This window comes from Panthera uncia, assembly GCF_023721935.1.
Source record: "Panthera uncia isolate 11264 chromosome D3 unlocalized genomic scaffold, Puncia_PCG_1.0 HiC_scaffold_8, whole genome shotgun sequence".
Taxonomy (NCBI): domain Eukaryota; kingdom Metazoa; phylum Chordata; class Mammalia; order Carnivora; family Felidae; genus Panthera; species Panthera uncia.
The window spans coordinates 16,582,030-16,594,884 of NW_026057586.1; the positions used below are offsets into that span (position 1 = coordinate 16,582,030).

Consider the following 12,855-nt stretch of genomic DNA (forward strand, 5'->3'; position numbering starts at 1 on the left):
TGTAGGGAGTCCCTTGGGGCATGAGAAATGTCCCTCTGAGCCAAAGACGGTGCATGTCTTGGAGAAGCTGCTGTTTGCACATGAGAGTCATTAATTCAGACTCTGTGACATAGAACGAATCCTGTCACTCTTTGGGTCCAGGGCCTCAAAAGCATGGTTAGCTACTTACTAGAATCCTTCCGGAATTTTCGAGAAAAGCGCACACTGCTGAGTCCCACCCCACCTGCAAATCCCCAGGAGTTTATCCTGGGAACCTGTACGTGTCAAAAGCTTTTCAGGTGATTCTGCTATAAGCAGACCGGCACTTGAGAATCCCTCAACTTGTCAAACTCTGTCATTTTATAAAGGAAGAAACAGGCACACTGACACCATATCAAGATTGAGAGCATGACTTTTTTAATCAACAACGAAGTAAACATAATTTGCCCGAAACCAGAAAATACGCTGTGCCTTTTGAACCAGCACATAATACAAATAATGCATGTTAGGGTCCATTAGCATGGCAGTAAGACCTGATGGGAAAGTCCTGCAGCACCCCTCCCCCTTCTATTGTGATTCGAGCACGTATTAGGTTGTTTGGCAGATTCAGTCAAGTTTCCTGCAGTAGACTGACCACACTTGGCTGGAGTGTATTTGCCAAGTTCAACACAGAATGACCCAGTGCTGACGGCCCCAGACACAATGCCAAGTCCCTCCATGTGGGGCTCTGCACCTGAGGGTTCCTGGTTTCTGAGAACACAGCAAAGCGATCCTTCTAAACTCAGTTTCTCAACCTGGGCACTATTAAACTTATCAGAGAATTCTTAGATGGGGGCCGGGGTAGCTAGCCCATGCACTGTAGTCCTGAATAGCATCCCTGGCTTCTACCCACGAAAGAACAACAAAAATGTCAGCAGACATTGCCAAATCTCCCCTGGGAAGACAAAATCGTCCCCTCTCCCCCACTGAGCATTATTTATTTATTTAACCTTACAAATTTATTACATTATTTTTTATTTTATTTTATTTTCATTTTTTTAATGCTTATTTATTTTTGAGAGACAGAGACAGAGTGCAAGCTGGAGAGGGGCAGAGAGAGAGGGAAACACAGAATCTGAAGCAGGCTCCAGGCTCTGAGCTGTCAGCACAGAGCCCGATGTGGGGCTGAAACTCACAAACTGTAAGATCATGACCTGAGTCGAAGTCGGACGCTTAACCGACTGAGCCACCCAGGCGCCCCTAAATTTATTACATTATTTATCCAACCTTACAAATCTACCTTACAAAGAAGCAAAGGACATTGTAGCAGGAGATCAGGAATTTTTACTGGAGCCTTTTGCCCTATGGAGAAAATTTTTTAAAAAATAATAAATATATATATTTCATGAATAAAGCCCCAAAAAGCACAAGTCGGAAGGAAAAGATTGGTAATTTTGCCTATATTAAAATGTAAAGCATGTATCCTATACAAAGTTGCCACAGATTGGGAGAAAGTATTTGCAACACAAATAATCAACAAGATTAGTCTTTGGGATAAATAAAGGACAGCTTAGAATCAATAATAAAAAGGCAAACACCCAAGAGAAGAATGGGCAAAGGATATGGTAGGCAGTCTCTGAAAGAGAAGCTCCATGGGGCCATTACACACATGGAAAACAAACATTCAACCCCATTGGTAGGCCAGGAAATGCAAATGGAAGTAATCAGATACCACCTTACATTCATCAGGGATTTAACAGTAAGTTAACAGGTTGATAGAACCACATGTTGGGGAGGGTCTTCACTGATGGTATCTACTCCCCTTCCTCCACTAGTGACGGTGAAAATTGGCAAAATCACTTTAGAAAACTGTATAGGATTATCATCCAAGGTTGAATATACATATACCCTATAACCCTGTAATTACTCTCCTGACTATATACCCCGGGAAACATATCTCCATGAGGAAACACAAAGAGTTTTGTTACAACCATGTTTGCAACCATGAAAAACTGGAAACATACCAAATGTCTACCTACCAACTGGTGAATGGATAAATATTTAAGGAACACGTGCACTCAGTAAAACACTACGAACACTTAACAATGAATTGACTGGCTAGCCGAACTATGTTTAATGGGGATATCATATTTCGAAAGGATATTACAGCATGGGTCTAATTGTATAATGCTTAAACACAACATACTATATAACATTTATAGACATCTGCATGTTATTAAACATATAAAAACATGGTGGAAACTTGGATAAGAAGGGGGGAAGGCAATGAGATGCGGGCGGTCTACAATTGTGTTCGCAATGTTTTATTTTTTTTTATTATTTTTTTTTGCAATGTTTTATTTTTAAACAAAAAGAAACACATCTGAAAAAAAATGCAAACTGTTAACCTGTGTTTCTTAGGGATGATGGACATGTGGGGTATCAGTTGCTTCATTTCTTTAGACTTGGACTGTCTGAAATATTTTACATTTGTAAATATTAAACATTCAAAAATAAATACATCTGGAAAAGGCAGAACTACAGGGATGAGAGACAGGTGCTAAGGGCTGGCGGTGAGTGCATGCATCCGTCAAAACTCACGAAAAGTGTACACTTTTAGAAAGGTGAATTTTTAGGGGCGCCTGGGTGGCTCAGTTGGTAGAGCATCGGACTTTGGCTCAGGGCATGATGTTGCGGCTCATGAGTTCAAGCCCCACGTTGGGCTCACTGCTGTCAGAGCTCAGCACAGAGCCCCCTTTGACTCCTCTGTCCCCCTCTGTCCCTGCCCCTCTCTTGCTCACGCTCTCTCTCAAAAAGAAATAAAACATTAAGGGGCGCCTGGGTGGCTCAGTCGGTTGAGCCTCCGACTTCGGCTCAGGTCATGACCTCATGGTTTGTGGGTTCATGCCCGCGATGGGCTCTGTGCTGACAGCTCGGAGCCTGGAGCCTGCTTCGGATTCTGTGTCTCCCTCTCTCTCTGCCCCATCCCCACTCATGCTCTGTCTCTCTCTGTCTTAAAAATAAATAAAAAAACATTAAAATAAAAAAAAATAATAAGCAATAAAACATTAAAAAAAGAAAAAGGTAAATTTTATTGTATAGAAATTATACCCAATTAAAAAAAGGAAAGATAAAGAATTCATCTAATACATGTAGGACAAAAGGTGCAGCATTGGACCTTGTTTTATGAGCCTCTTATCTAATAAAAATGAAATACTACATAAAACTAGTTACTTGAAAGAGTATATTAATGCATTCCTAGTCATCATCAACAAATTTTTTAAAGTCAACCGCCATTTTAAGTAATAATCATCTATCTGTACTGCACAATCTGCTGAGATACCCAGCACTTGGCCCCTTCCTTAGTCCAAAGCAACTCTGGGCCATTCCTGGCTGCTCTGGCCGCCCTAAGAGATTTCCGGAAGCTCCTTCACAACAGGATGCCTGACATTCGCATCAGTAGTCCTGGAGTCCTTGCCAATAGGTGGTCGTTAGAAACATTCGCTTCTTGACTGAACGACCGAACGAAAGAGGAGTCACTTCTTTGTCCCGGCATCTTCAGTGGAGGCAGCACCTTCTCTCACCTCTGCAAGGACAGTGGCGCGTCCCTGTCTGCCCACGACTGAGGGGCGTCGGGACGGGGGAGGGTTCGGTGCCCAAACCGACGAAGTCCCGGGCACATGGGGATGCGTTGGTCACCCTGCTTTGACCCTGTGATTCGAACCTGTCACCTCCGAGCTTCACCACAGGGCACCGGGTGAGGACGTTTTGGGGAGAACCTTTTATGTCAATGGTTTTCGGGCTTTGGTCTTAGGCCCGTCAGAATCCCCAGAGAAGCGGCTTCCAATCTTCTGCCCGGAGAGTCGAGCCCTGAGAGCCTTCAGGATACAATGTCCAGACAGTCCCTTAATCGTTCTGGTTTCAGTATCGTGTCACCACCCTCACTCTGCCTGGCCTCCCTCAGTCCCTCTGTCAGCCTCCGCGTGCCAGCCTGGCCCGCCTCCATTTTCACAGGATGCGGCCACAACCCCAAACAGCACCACATCCTCACAAGGCTGAGGGACGCGACCACGAGAAGGACTTTCTCCTTGACGCTCCCCAACCCCGACCTGTTTCCGCGAGGACAGTCTTTCCCAGAAGTCCCTGGCACACGCCTCCTTAGGTCTCATTGGGCAGAGCTGGGTCACATGACCACACTTGGGCCAATCACCGGCAAGAGCACCGAGGGAGACAAAATTGGCTTTTACGAAGTATGGGGCTTCCCCAGTGTTGATGCTGGAAGGTCAGAGTTGGTTTCGCGAGGGAGGACGGGACAGGCATGTGCGGTGGCCACCCAAAATGGCTGCCTCCGCATATTAGCACAGCATTGTTTTCCATCCCAGGTGGGGTCTACGGACTCCAGTTCTAAAGGCTTCTCACCTTTTTAAAAGTACTTGGGAGCCTCTCAGCTTTGACCTTCCCAGGAAGGGGGCCTGCTTGGGCCATTTGGGGATAAGAGTCTTACAAAACTGAACATATCTGACACCTGGTTGAGAGGTGCCTGCCTGTAGGCACGAGAAGCCTCCCGGAAAAGGAATCACCTAAAAAAAGAAGGGGTTCATTCCATCACTGCCTCAGCCGCCATTTATTGATCACCTACTGTGTGCCAGCCATGGTGATCAGGGCTAGTGGTGAACAGCACAAATGTAAAGGGCAAACAATTGTCACTCTCCATCCCAGTGCCCATCGGCTCATGGGGCACCCAAGGGAGAACGACCTCTATTAGAATAAGGAAAATCTGCAAGAGCAGTTTCTGGAACAACATGCTGAGCACTTAGCAGCACTGCATCAAAGCCTCAATGAGGGAGCACAGGTGGCATAAGGCGGGGCAGAGGGGACTTACCTGCTTGTGACATTTGTGGAGATCATTTGTGCTCTGGATGGACGCAGTAGGCTGAGCACGGAGCCGGGCGGGGTGGGGGAGGGGCAGCGGGGAGGGTCCAGGCGTTTACAAGACCATCGAGATATCCCTGGACTCTCCCAACACCAGTCGGGAGGAACTTAAGGGCGGCCGGAGTTCCTTTAGATCTGCGGGGGTGACTGTACTGTCAATGTGACCTGTCCCCGGGTTGGTATGTGGGGACGAAACATGAATTTCAGAATTTAGGGAGAATTAGAGGAGTCACCCATCAATTCTCTACGCTGATGTCGCCGCCTCTAGAAATTTGCTTCAGTTTATTATATACAAAAAAAAAAGAAGAAAAAAACAGTATAATGAGGTCCCACATACCCATCACCCAGCTTCAAAAAGTATCACGACATGGCCAATCTTGTTTCTGGTCTCCCTCATGCTCCTGGTATTATTTTGAGGCAAATACCAGATTTTATCATTCTGTCCATAAATATTTCAGGATGCAGCTGAAAGATAAAGGCTCTTAAAAAAACCAAAACAAAAACATGACCGCAATACCACTATCACATTAAAACATCAGTGAGTCCTTAGTATCATCCAATATCCAGGCCGTGTTCAAATTTCCAGCTGTCTCATAAATGTCATATGCTTTTTTACAGTTTGCTTCAGGATCGAAAGAAGTTCCACATACTCCATAAATCTTAAACCCTTCGGGAATTCCAGATCAAAACAAAAGCCGGAACAAAATTGGATTTCTCTATCCCTACTTTATATTTTGTGAAATTGCAATCGTGGAGAGGGTATTTTTTTTTTCCTTATTAAAAAATAAAAACAAAATAACTTTCAAAGGCAATGTCACTAGTCGTTATGAAAGCTATTTCCACGGCCCCAAGTTTCTAGCCTCATAACCAGAAGCACTTGGCAATTTGCCCGTCAGTGTTGGCGGGGGAGTCATTTCCCACCAGCATCCATCCGGACTGTAGGGTTCCTCCTGTAAAGGTCACACGCCCTCAAGATCTCCTCTGAGGCCTAATTAAGTCAGAGGTACCAAATCAGCCACCAGAGGGCTCCCAAAGAACTCCATGAACTTGGGGGTCACCCAAAAACCCAACTTGGTGCATTCTGATACAGACACTGAACATGCCGGGCAGGGACTTGTCTCCTGGCTCAGGTCAGATTCTGCCAGGAGAATAGACCAAGCCTCCGGGAGATGAGGCTCCCCAGGGTGGGGTGGAAAAGGACCAGGTTCGCTGCCGGTTGCCCTGGCAAAAGATTTGAGGCTCACAGCCCTCCCCACCCTCCAGTGGTGGTCTTAGCAGATCCGCTTGGAGAGACACAGTACAGAGATGGGGAGTCTTCTGTGCTAATTAGCTCCTCATAGCCCCGTGATTGCTAATAAACCCTTTATTTATTGAGTACACAAAGAGAGCGTTGTTTTAAGTGATGTTAAGCAAATGCAAGTAGGGATGGTCAACGTGAAATCACACACCCAGGAAGGAACACAAGCCTGAGAGCCTGGACACCCTGGCCTTATAAATCTCTCCATTTCCAGGCCTTGTTGCTGGAAACCAAAGAGTTGGGATGGGAGCCATTGATTGGATCTCGTCCTTCTCTGTTGGGAGTTTTGTTGAGGGACTGTATTCTTTGCTAGGGTTGCACAACGGGCTGATTTACAACAGTAAATCATCTCACTGTTCTGGAAGGCTGGAAGTCCTAACTCGAGGTGTCAGCAGGGCTCTGCTCTCTCTGAGACTCTAGGGGAGAGTCCTTCCTTGCCTCGTCTAGCTTCTGTGTCTGCCCGAAATTTTTGGTGTTCCTTGGCTTGTAGATGGCTGCCTCATTGCTGTCTGTTTTCACATCTTCCCCCCTCTGTGCATATCTGTCTCTATGTCCAGATTTCCCTGTTTTACAAGGACACCGGTCATACTGGATTAGAGCCACCTCCCCCCATGACCTCATTTTAACTTGATTACTTCTGTAAAAACACTACCTCCCCCCCCCCCCAACAGGTCACGTTCTAAGGTATGACGGGATTAGGACTTTGTATCTTTTTCGGTGGACATATTCAACCCATAACAGCGACCGTGCTGTAAAATAGATAATGTTTGGAAGGCCTGTAATGACACACCCATGAACTGGGCACGCTAGTGGGTCATACAATCCTGAGGCTCTGAAATAAAGTTACAAGTCCTCAAAGGTATCATGATAACACAAAGATAACGATGACATGAAAAACTACATACTGTGACTTTACCAAGAAATGTGATTATAACCCAAGTTTCATTAAATTCACTAGATTTGATGTTTTCCTATGATCATTGGTACAGAAAGTACATGCCGAACAAGATATCACAAATCTAGATTGTTTTTCTTTGGTTTTGTTTATTTGTTTGTTTGTTTGTTTTTTGTTTTTTTCTAAAAAGGTACATCAGAGAGTGATTATTGTGCTACCCAACAGGCTATCACAGAACTCTTTTATATAGTAAATAAACACTCAGAACTCTTTTATGCATTAAGCACAGAGAACTTGTATATCTTAAGCATTCACCAAATCAGAATTCACACCCCTTTTCGGGAACACAAGCGTCTGTTACATAAATGAGCCCCTGTCTACTTTAGCTCATTGCCAGCAGAAAAAAACCCAGTCATTCTCTAGGGTTTTACCAGAATGTTCATGGCCCAGCGGGCACTGGTCCCAACAGGTACCGCTTCAGCTCCTGACATGGTTTCTCAATGAACAGTGTCAGGGCCAGCCCAGTGATGAAGGTCAGCAAACAGTGTCCAGAGAAAAGGTAGAACTGGAGAGAAAGAGGGGCAGAGTGAATGCAATCCTACTACCAGATTCGTACTGTGTTTGGCTTTAAAGGGCATCATCCCGGCTGTATGATCTAGATCTGTAAGACCCCCAGCCCTGAACGTTAAAACTAAGGTAGGAGCGCCTGGGCGGCTCAGCCAGTTGAACATCCCACTCTTGACTTCGGCTCGGGTCACGATCTCACAGTTCGTGAGTTCGAGCCCCGCATCGAGCTCGGTGCTGACAGTGCAGAGCCTGCGGGGGGATTCTCTCTCTCCTTCTCTCTCTGCTCCTCCCCCACTGGCTCTCTAACTGCCTCTCAAAACACATAAAAATAAACTTAAAATAAATCGGATGAATAAAATCGAAGAAAGATATTATCCCAAAGCCCTCCCTCAAAGAAAGCAAAGGACAATAGGCTCCTAGCAGCCCCCACAACAAAGCGAGCTTCTCTCCCCGAGCCAGTGGGCTGCGTGGTGGCTCCAGCAGAGAAGGGACAGTGGAGCCACAAGAGAGCAGAGAGTGGGGACTCACTCACCATGTTGGTGTCGCTGTAGTGAATGAGCGTTTCTTGAAGCCCGTTGTAGAGCATGATGAGGATCGGATGAACCAGGTAGCAAGCGTAACTGATGCTGGCCAGGAAAGCCCAGATGTGGCAGGAGAGGAGCCTGTTCACCAGCCCTGGAGGGAACGGGCAGCCTGACTTACGGAGCCATGACTCCGCCCGGTCCCTCTGGGTGCTGTGCACCTGTGTGCATGGACTTCTAAGAAGGCCTTTATTCTCCTGATTTTTAAGAGGAGGTGCCCCACACCAAACCAAACTTTGCAGGAATGTGAAAAAATAAGAGACGCTAATACAGCGTTTCCAGTCAGTTGACTTCCTCAGTACGACCTCAAGCCCTGAGCACCGACCGTTCCGCGTGGGAAACAAGGAACCAAGTCCTTCCACCGGCCTGGGTTCTGGCTCAAGACGCAGCACGGGAGCCGCTGGGCCCTGGGACGAGGTGGCTCGCGTCGCCTGGCCTCAGGCTCGTCCTCTGTTACTGAGAGGCTTGCGTCTGGTCAACGTGTAGGTCTCTTTCGGGACAAATATTCCGTAACTCGGTACAACTTCTAGAACTGCGTTGTCCCACGCAGTAGCCACGAATGTCCTTATAGAAGGTGGAAGAGGAGACACAGACACACAGGGGAGAGGCAGGGCGAGAAAGCCGTGTGAAGGTGAGGCAGAGACCGTAGTGACGCACTTTCGGGCCGGGAACTCAGGGCTCGCTGGCAGCCATGGAACAGATGCCCCCTCGGGGCTTCCAGAAGGACCTTGCCAACACCTTGATATTGGGTTTCTAGTTTCCAGAACTATGAGAGGATTGATTTCTGTTGTTTCAAGCCATGAAAGAAAGGCAAGAAAGGACAGGAAGGAGGGAAGGAGGGAAGGAGGGGAGGAAGGAAGGAAGGAAGGAAGGAAGGAAGGAAGGAAGGAAAAAGAAAAAGAAGAAAAAAAACTTGTTTCTCCTTTGCACGAGGCTCATCTCAAGTGCTCAGTCATGCATCACTGTTGTATCAGTTGCTTAGGACAAAATCTTTGTCATCCCAAATTCGGTTCTTTCTCCCATATCCCACAGAGTGCTACCATCTGTCTTTAAAACTGTCTATCTCAAACTGGACCATTTCTTCCCATCTCCGCCACTAACCCCCGCATCAAACCCACCAGCTCCTACTCCCTGGACCTGTACAGTAGCTTCCTGACGGATCCATTGGTCTCTCTGCTGTCCTTCTTGCTGCCCTGCAGTCTCCATGCAACGTCCAGAGTGCTCTTTTAAATCACAGGTCAGATTACGTTACATGGCTTTTAAAATAAAATCCGGGGTGCCTCGGTGGCTCGCTCGGTTGGGCGTCCGACTTCGGCTCAGGTCACGGTCTCGCGGTTTGTGAGTTCGAGCCCCGCATCGGGCTCTGTGCTGGCGGCTCGGAGCCTGGAGCCTGTTTCGGAGGCTGTGTCTCCTCCTCTCTCTGCCCCTCCCCTGCTCATGCTCTGTCTCGCTCTGTCTCTCAATAATAAATAAATGTTAAAAAATTTAAAATAAAATCCAGTCCTTCCCCTGGGCCTTGAAGACCCTGCATGACCTGGCTGCTACCTTCCTCTGTGTTCTCATTCCCATCTCTCTCCCACCTTGATCTTGATTCCTGTCTCACCGGTCTTCTTGCTGCTTCTCCCGCCCACTAAGCTCGTTCCAGTCTTGAGACCTCTGCCACACCATCCCTTTGCCTGCAAATATTTGCAAACTCACCCCTACTCCAGTTACCCTCCGATCCCGGCTTTATTTTTATTCCCTATATATATCCATGCTGGAATTATACACATATTTACTTAACCTGGCTCCAGATTTGTCTCCGATGGCTGCTGCAACAAATTGCACAAATATCGTGGCTCAAAACAACAACAATCTACTCTTGCGTCATTCTAGAGACAAGAAGCCCCAAACCAGTATGGCTGAAATCACGGTGTGGACAGGGCCACACTCCCTCTGGAGGCTCTAGGGGAGAATCCATTTCTTGTCTCCTCCGACCCCTCCCGGCTTCTGGCTCTCCTTGGCTCGTGGCCCCTCCCAACAACATCAGCGGTTTCAAATGTGTCCCCACTCCATCTTCGTGTCGCTGTCTCCTCTGCGAGTGTCCCTCTATCCTCCTCTTTGGAGGGTACACGTGACCGCATTTAGGGCCCATATAATCTCCCCGCCTCCCAATCTCGTGATCGCCGCCATCACATCTGCAAAGTCCCAGTTGGACCTGATCTACCAGGGGCCGTTATGCAGCTTACTGGAGTCTCCCGGGCTGTGTCCCCTACCCCCCTGTGATCTCCTACAACAGAGACTTTTTTTCTTGTCTACTGCTCCACATCCTGTGCAACTTGAACAGCGCTTGGCATAAAGCGAGCATTCTGGAAGTATTTTATATGATTGAGAGAACAGAGATGGACTCGCCGGCCAAAGATACCTTTGCCCCAAGTGAATGTCAAGGGATAAGATCAACCAAGACATTTCTGGGGAGCAAACAATATAGTTATAGGAAAATTAAGGCAACGGAGAGCCCGTGTCACGCAGGTAAACGAAACACAAAAGAACATCCTTAAAGCAAGCAACCTCCTGGTCACGTCATGAGCCACAACTGGCTCCAGTCAACTGTTAATCACATTAAATTAGTGTTGTTAATTCAGACCCTGTTGGTTTTGTAGTTTTGTGGTTACTTTATTATTTTTTCTGAAGACTTTATTTTTAAGTATTCTCTACACCCGTCATGGGGCTCGAGCTTACAAACCCGAGCTCAAGGGTCGCATGCTCCACTGACTGAGCCAGGCAGACGCCCCCTTTTGATTAAATTTTTTAAATGTTTATTTATTTTTGAGAAAGAGTGAGAGCGTGAGCAGGGGGAGGGGCAGAGAGAGGGGGAGACACAGAATCTGAAGCGGGCTCTAGGCTCTGAGCGGTCAGCACAGAGCCCGGCACGGGGCTCCAACCCATGAACCGTGAGATCATGACCTGAGACAAAGTTGGATGCTTAACTGACTGAGCCACCCAGGTGCCCCATTTTTGTGGTTACTTTATAACCACATTTGTTTTGACTTTATAAATCTATGTATTATAAACATAAAAATTTATATCTAGATTTATGTATGCTCATGTTTAGGTAAAATTAGAATTAAAATAATTTAAGCCAATACTAAGGATCCCCAAAGACTTCTTGTTCCTTTGGAATGGGTCCATGTATTACTAAAGTTCAAGGGGGCGCCTGGGTGGCGCAGTCGGTTAAGTGTCCGACTTCAGCCAGGTCACGATCTCGCGGTCTGTGAGTTCGAGCCCCGCGTCAGGCTCTGGGCTGATGGCTCAGAGCCTGGAGCCTGTTTCCGATTCTGTGTCTCCCTCTCTCTCTGACCCTCCCCCGTTCATGCTCTGTCTCTGTCTCAAAAATAAATAAATGTTAAAAAAAAAAATTAAAGTTCAAGGACCCCTGAAGGAGAGACGGCACCACCGAAAGGTTTTAACTGGGGGAGTCATGTGGTCAGAAGATGACTCTGGCAATTCAGCACGGAACCAAACCCTCATGGTCTACACTGGCCCTGACTCAGACGATGGAAAGATGATTTGAGGCATCAGGACCCCCCTTCTCACCCTGAGAGTCTCGGTGACACACTTCCTCAAATGTTCCTTTACAGATATACTTTCCTAAAGGTCACCAGGTGGACACATATTTTCTAGGATTGAACCTCACCCGTCACCTCCTACCTTGACCTGCTAACCAATCTTGCTATCTTATGGCACCAGAGATGCAAACCTAGAACATCAGTTGCGCCTGCAATTGTGATTGGCTAATGACAACACTCTTTGAAAACACGTATCACTCAAGAACGCATCAAAGGACTTGTCTGTCGTCTGGATTAACGGAGGCGTCGTCCATGCTCAGGCTAAGAATTGCTAGCATTTACTAACTCCACGGTAATGATAATGCTGCAAATCTGATTGATCTTTTAAAAAATATTTATTTATTTATTTTGAGAGAAAGAGAGAGCATGCGAGTGGGTGAGGGGCAGAGAGAGAGAGAGAGAGAGAGAGAGAGAGAGAGAGAGAATCCCAAGCAGGCTCTGCACTGTCGGCGCAGAGCCCCGCGTGGGCTTGAACTCACAAATGGTGAGATCACGACCTGAGCCAAAATCAAGAGTTGACACTTAACTGACAGAGCCATGCAGGTGCCCCAAATTTGATTAATCTTCTTTTTTTCTTTGTAATGTTTATTTGTTTTTGAGAGAGAGAGAGAGCTGGGGGGGGAGGGCAGAGAGAGAGAGAAAGAGAATCGATCCCAAGTAGGCTCTGCACCATCTGGGCAGAGCCCGATGCAGGGCTAGATCTCACCAACCATGAGATCATGACCTGAGCCAAAATCGAGAATCGGACGCTCAACCGCCTGAGCCACCCAAGTGCCCCCAATTTGATTAATCTTCTAACTTGACCTAAGACTCTCCCCCCAGCAAGTTATTCTTCATTTAGCACGACTTTTACAAGAGACAAGAATACTGTTATGCCACCACCATATCGTGGGCAGCCTGTGCCAGGCCAGGGAGAGGAGTTGCCTATGTTCTGAGGCTCTGGGGACAGCTCATGGTCATTGTCACCAGGTGGGAGCAGTGTTAGGGTGGGGTCCTGTGATTCAAACAGCTGCCCAG

At 47.1% G+C, this 12,855-nt stretch overlaps 1 protein-coding gene and 1 long non-coding RNA gene across 2 annotated transcripts in view; one reads left to right on the top strand and one right to left on the bottom strand.

Annotated features, from left to right (window-relative positions):
- The first annotated feature begins 3,969 nt into the window (after positions 1-3,969).
- Positions 3,970-5,686, top strand: LOC125914738 (uncharacterized). The gene is made up of 2 exons (XR_007455412.1): positions 3,970-4,810; positions 5,509-5,686. It is a non-coding gene; the product is annotated as an uncharacterized LOC125914738 (long non-coding RNA).
- Positions 5,687-6,884: 1,198 nt separating this feature from the next.
- The window catches only part of LOC125914290 (O-acyltransferase like protein-like), a 50,284-nt gene continuing 44,313 nt past the window's right edge, over positions 6,885-12,855 (bottom strand). Inside the window, exons 7-8 of the mRNA XM_049619548.1 lie at positions 8,182-8,324; positions 6,885-7,647 (exon numbers count right to left, since the gene is read on the bottom strand). Coding sequence (XP_049475505.1) covers positions 7,522-7,647; positions 8,182-8,324 — 269 coding nt within the window. The 3' untranslated portion in view covers positions 6,885-7,521. The remainder of the gene's footprint in view (positions 7,648-8,181; positions 8,325-12,855) is intronic.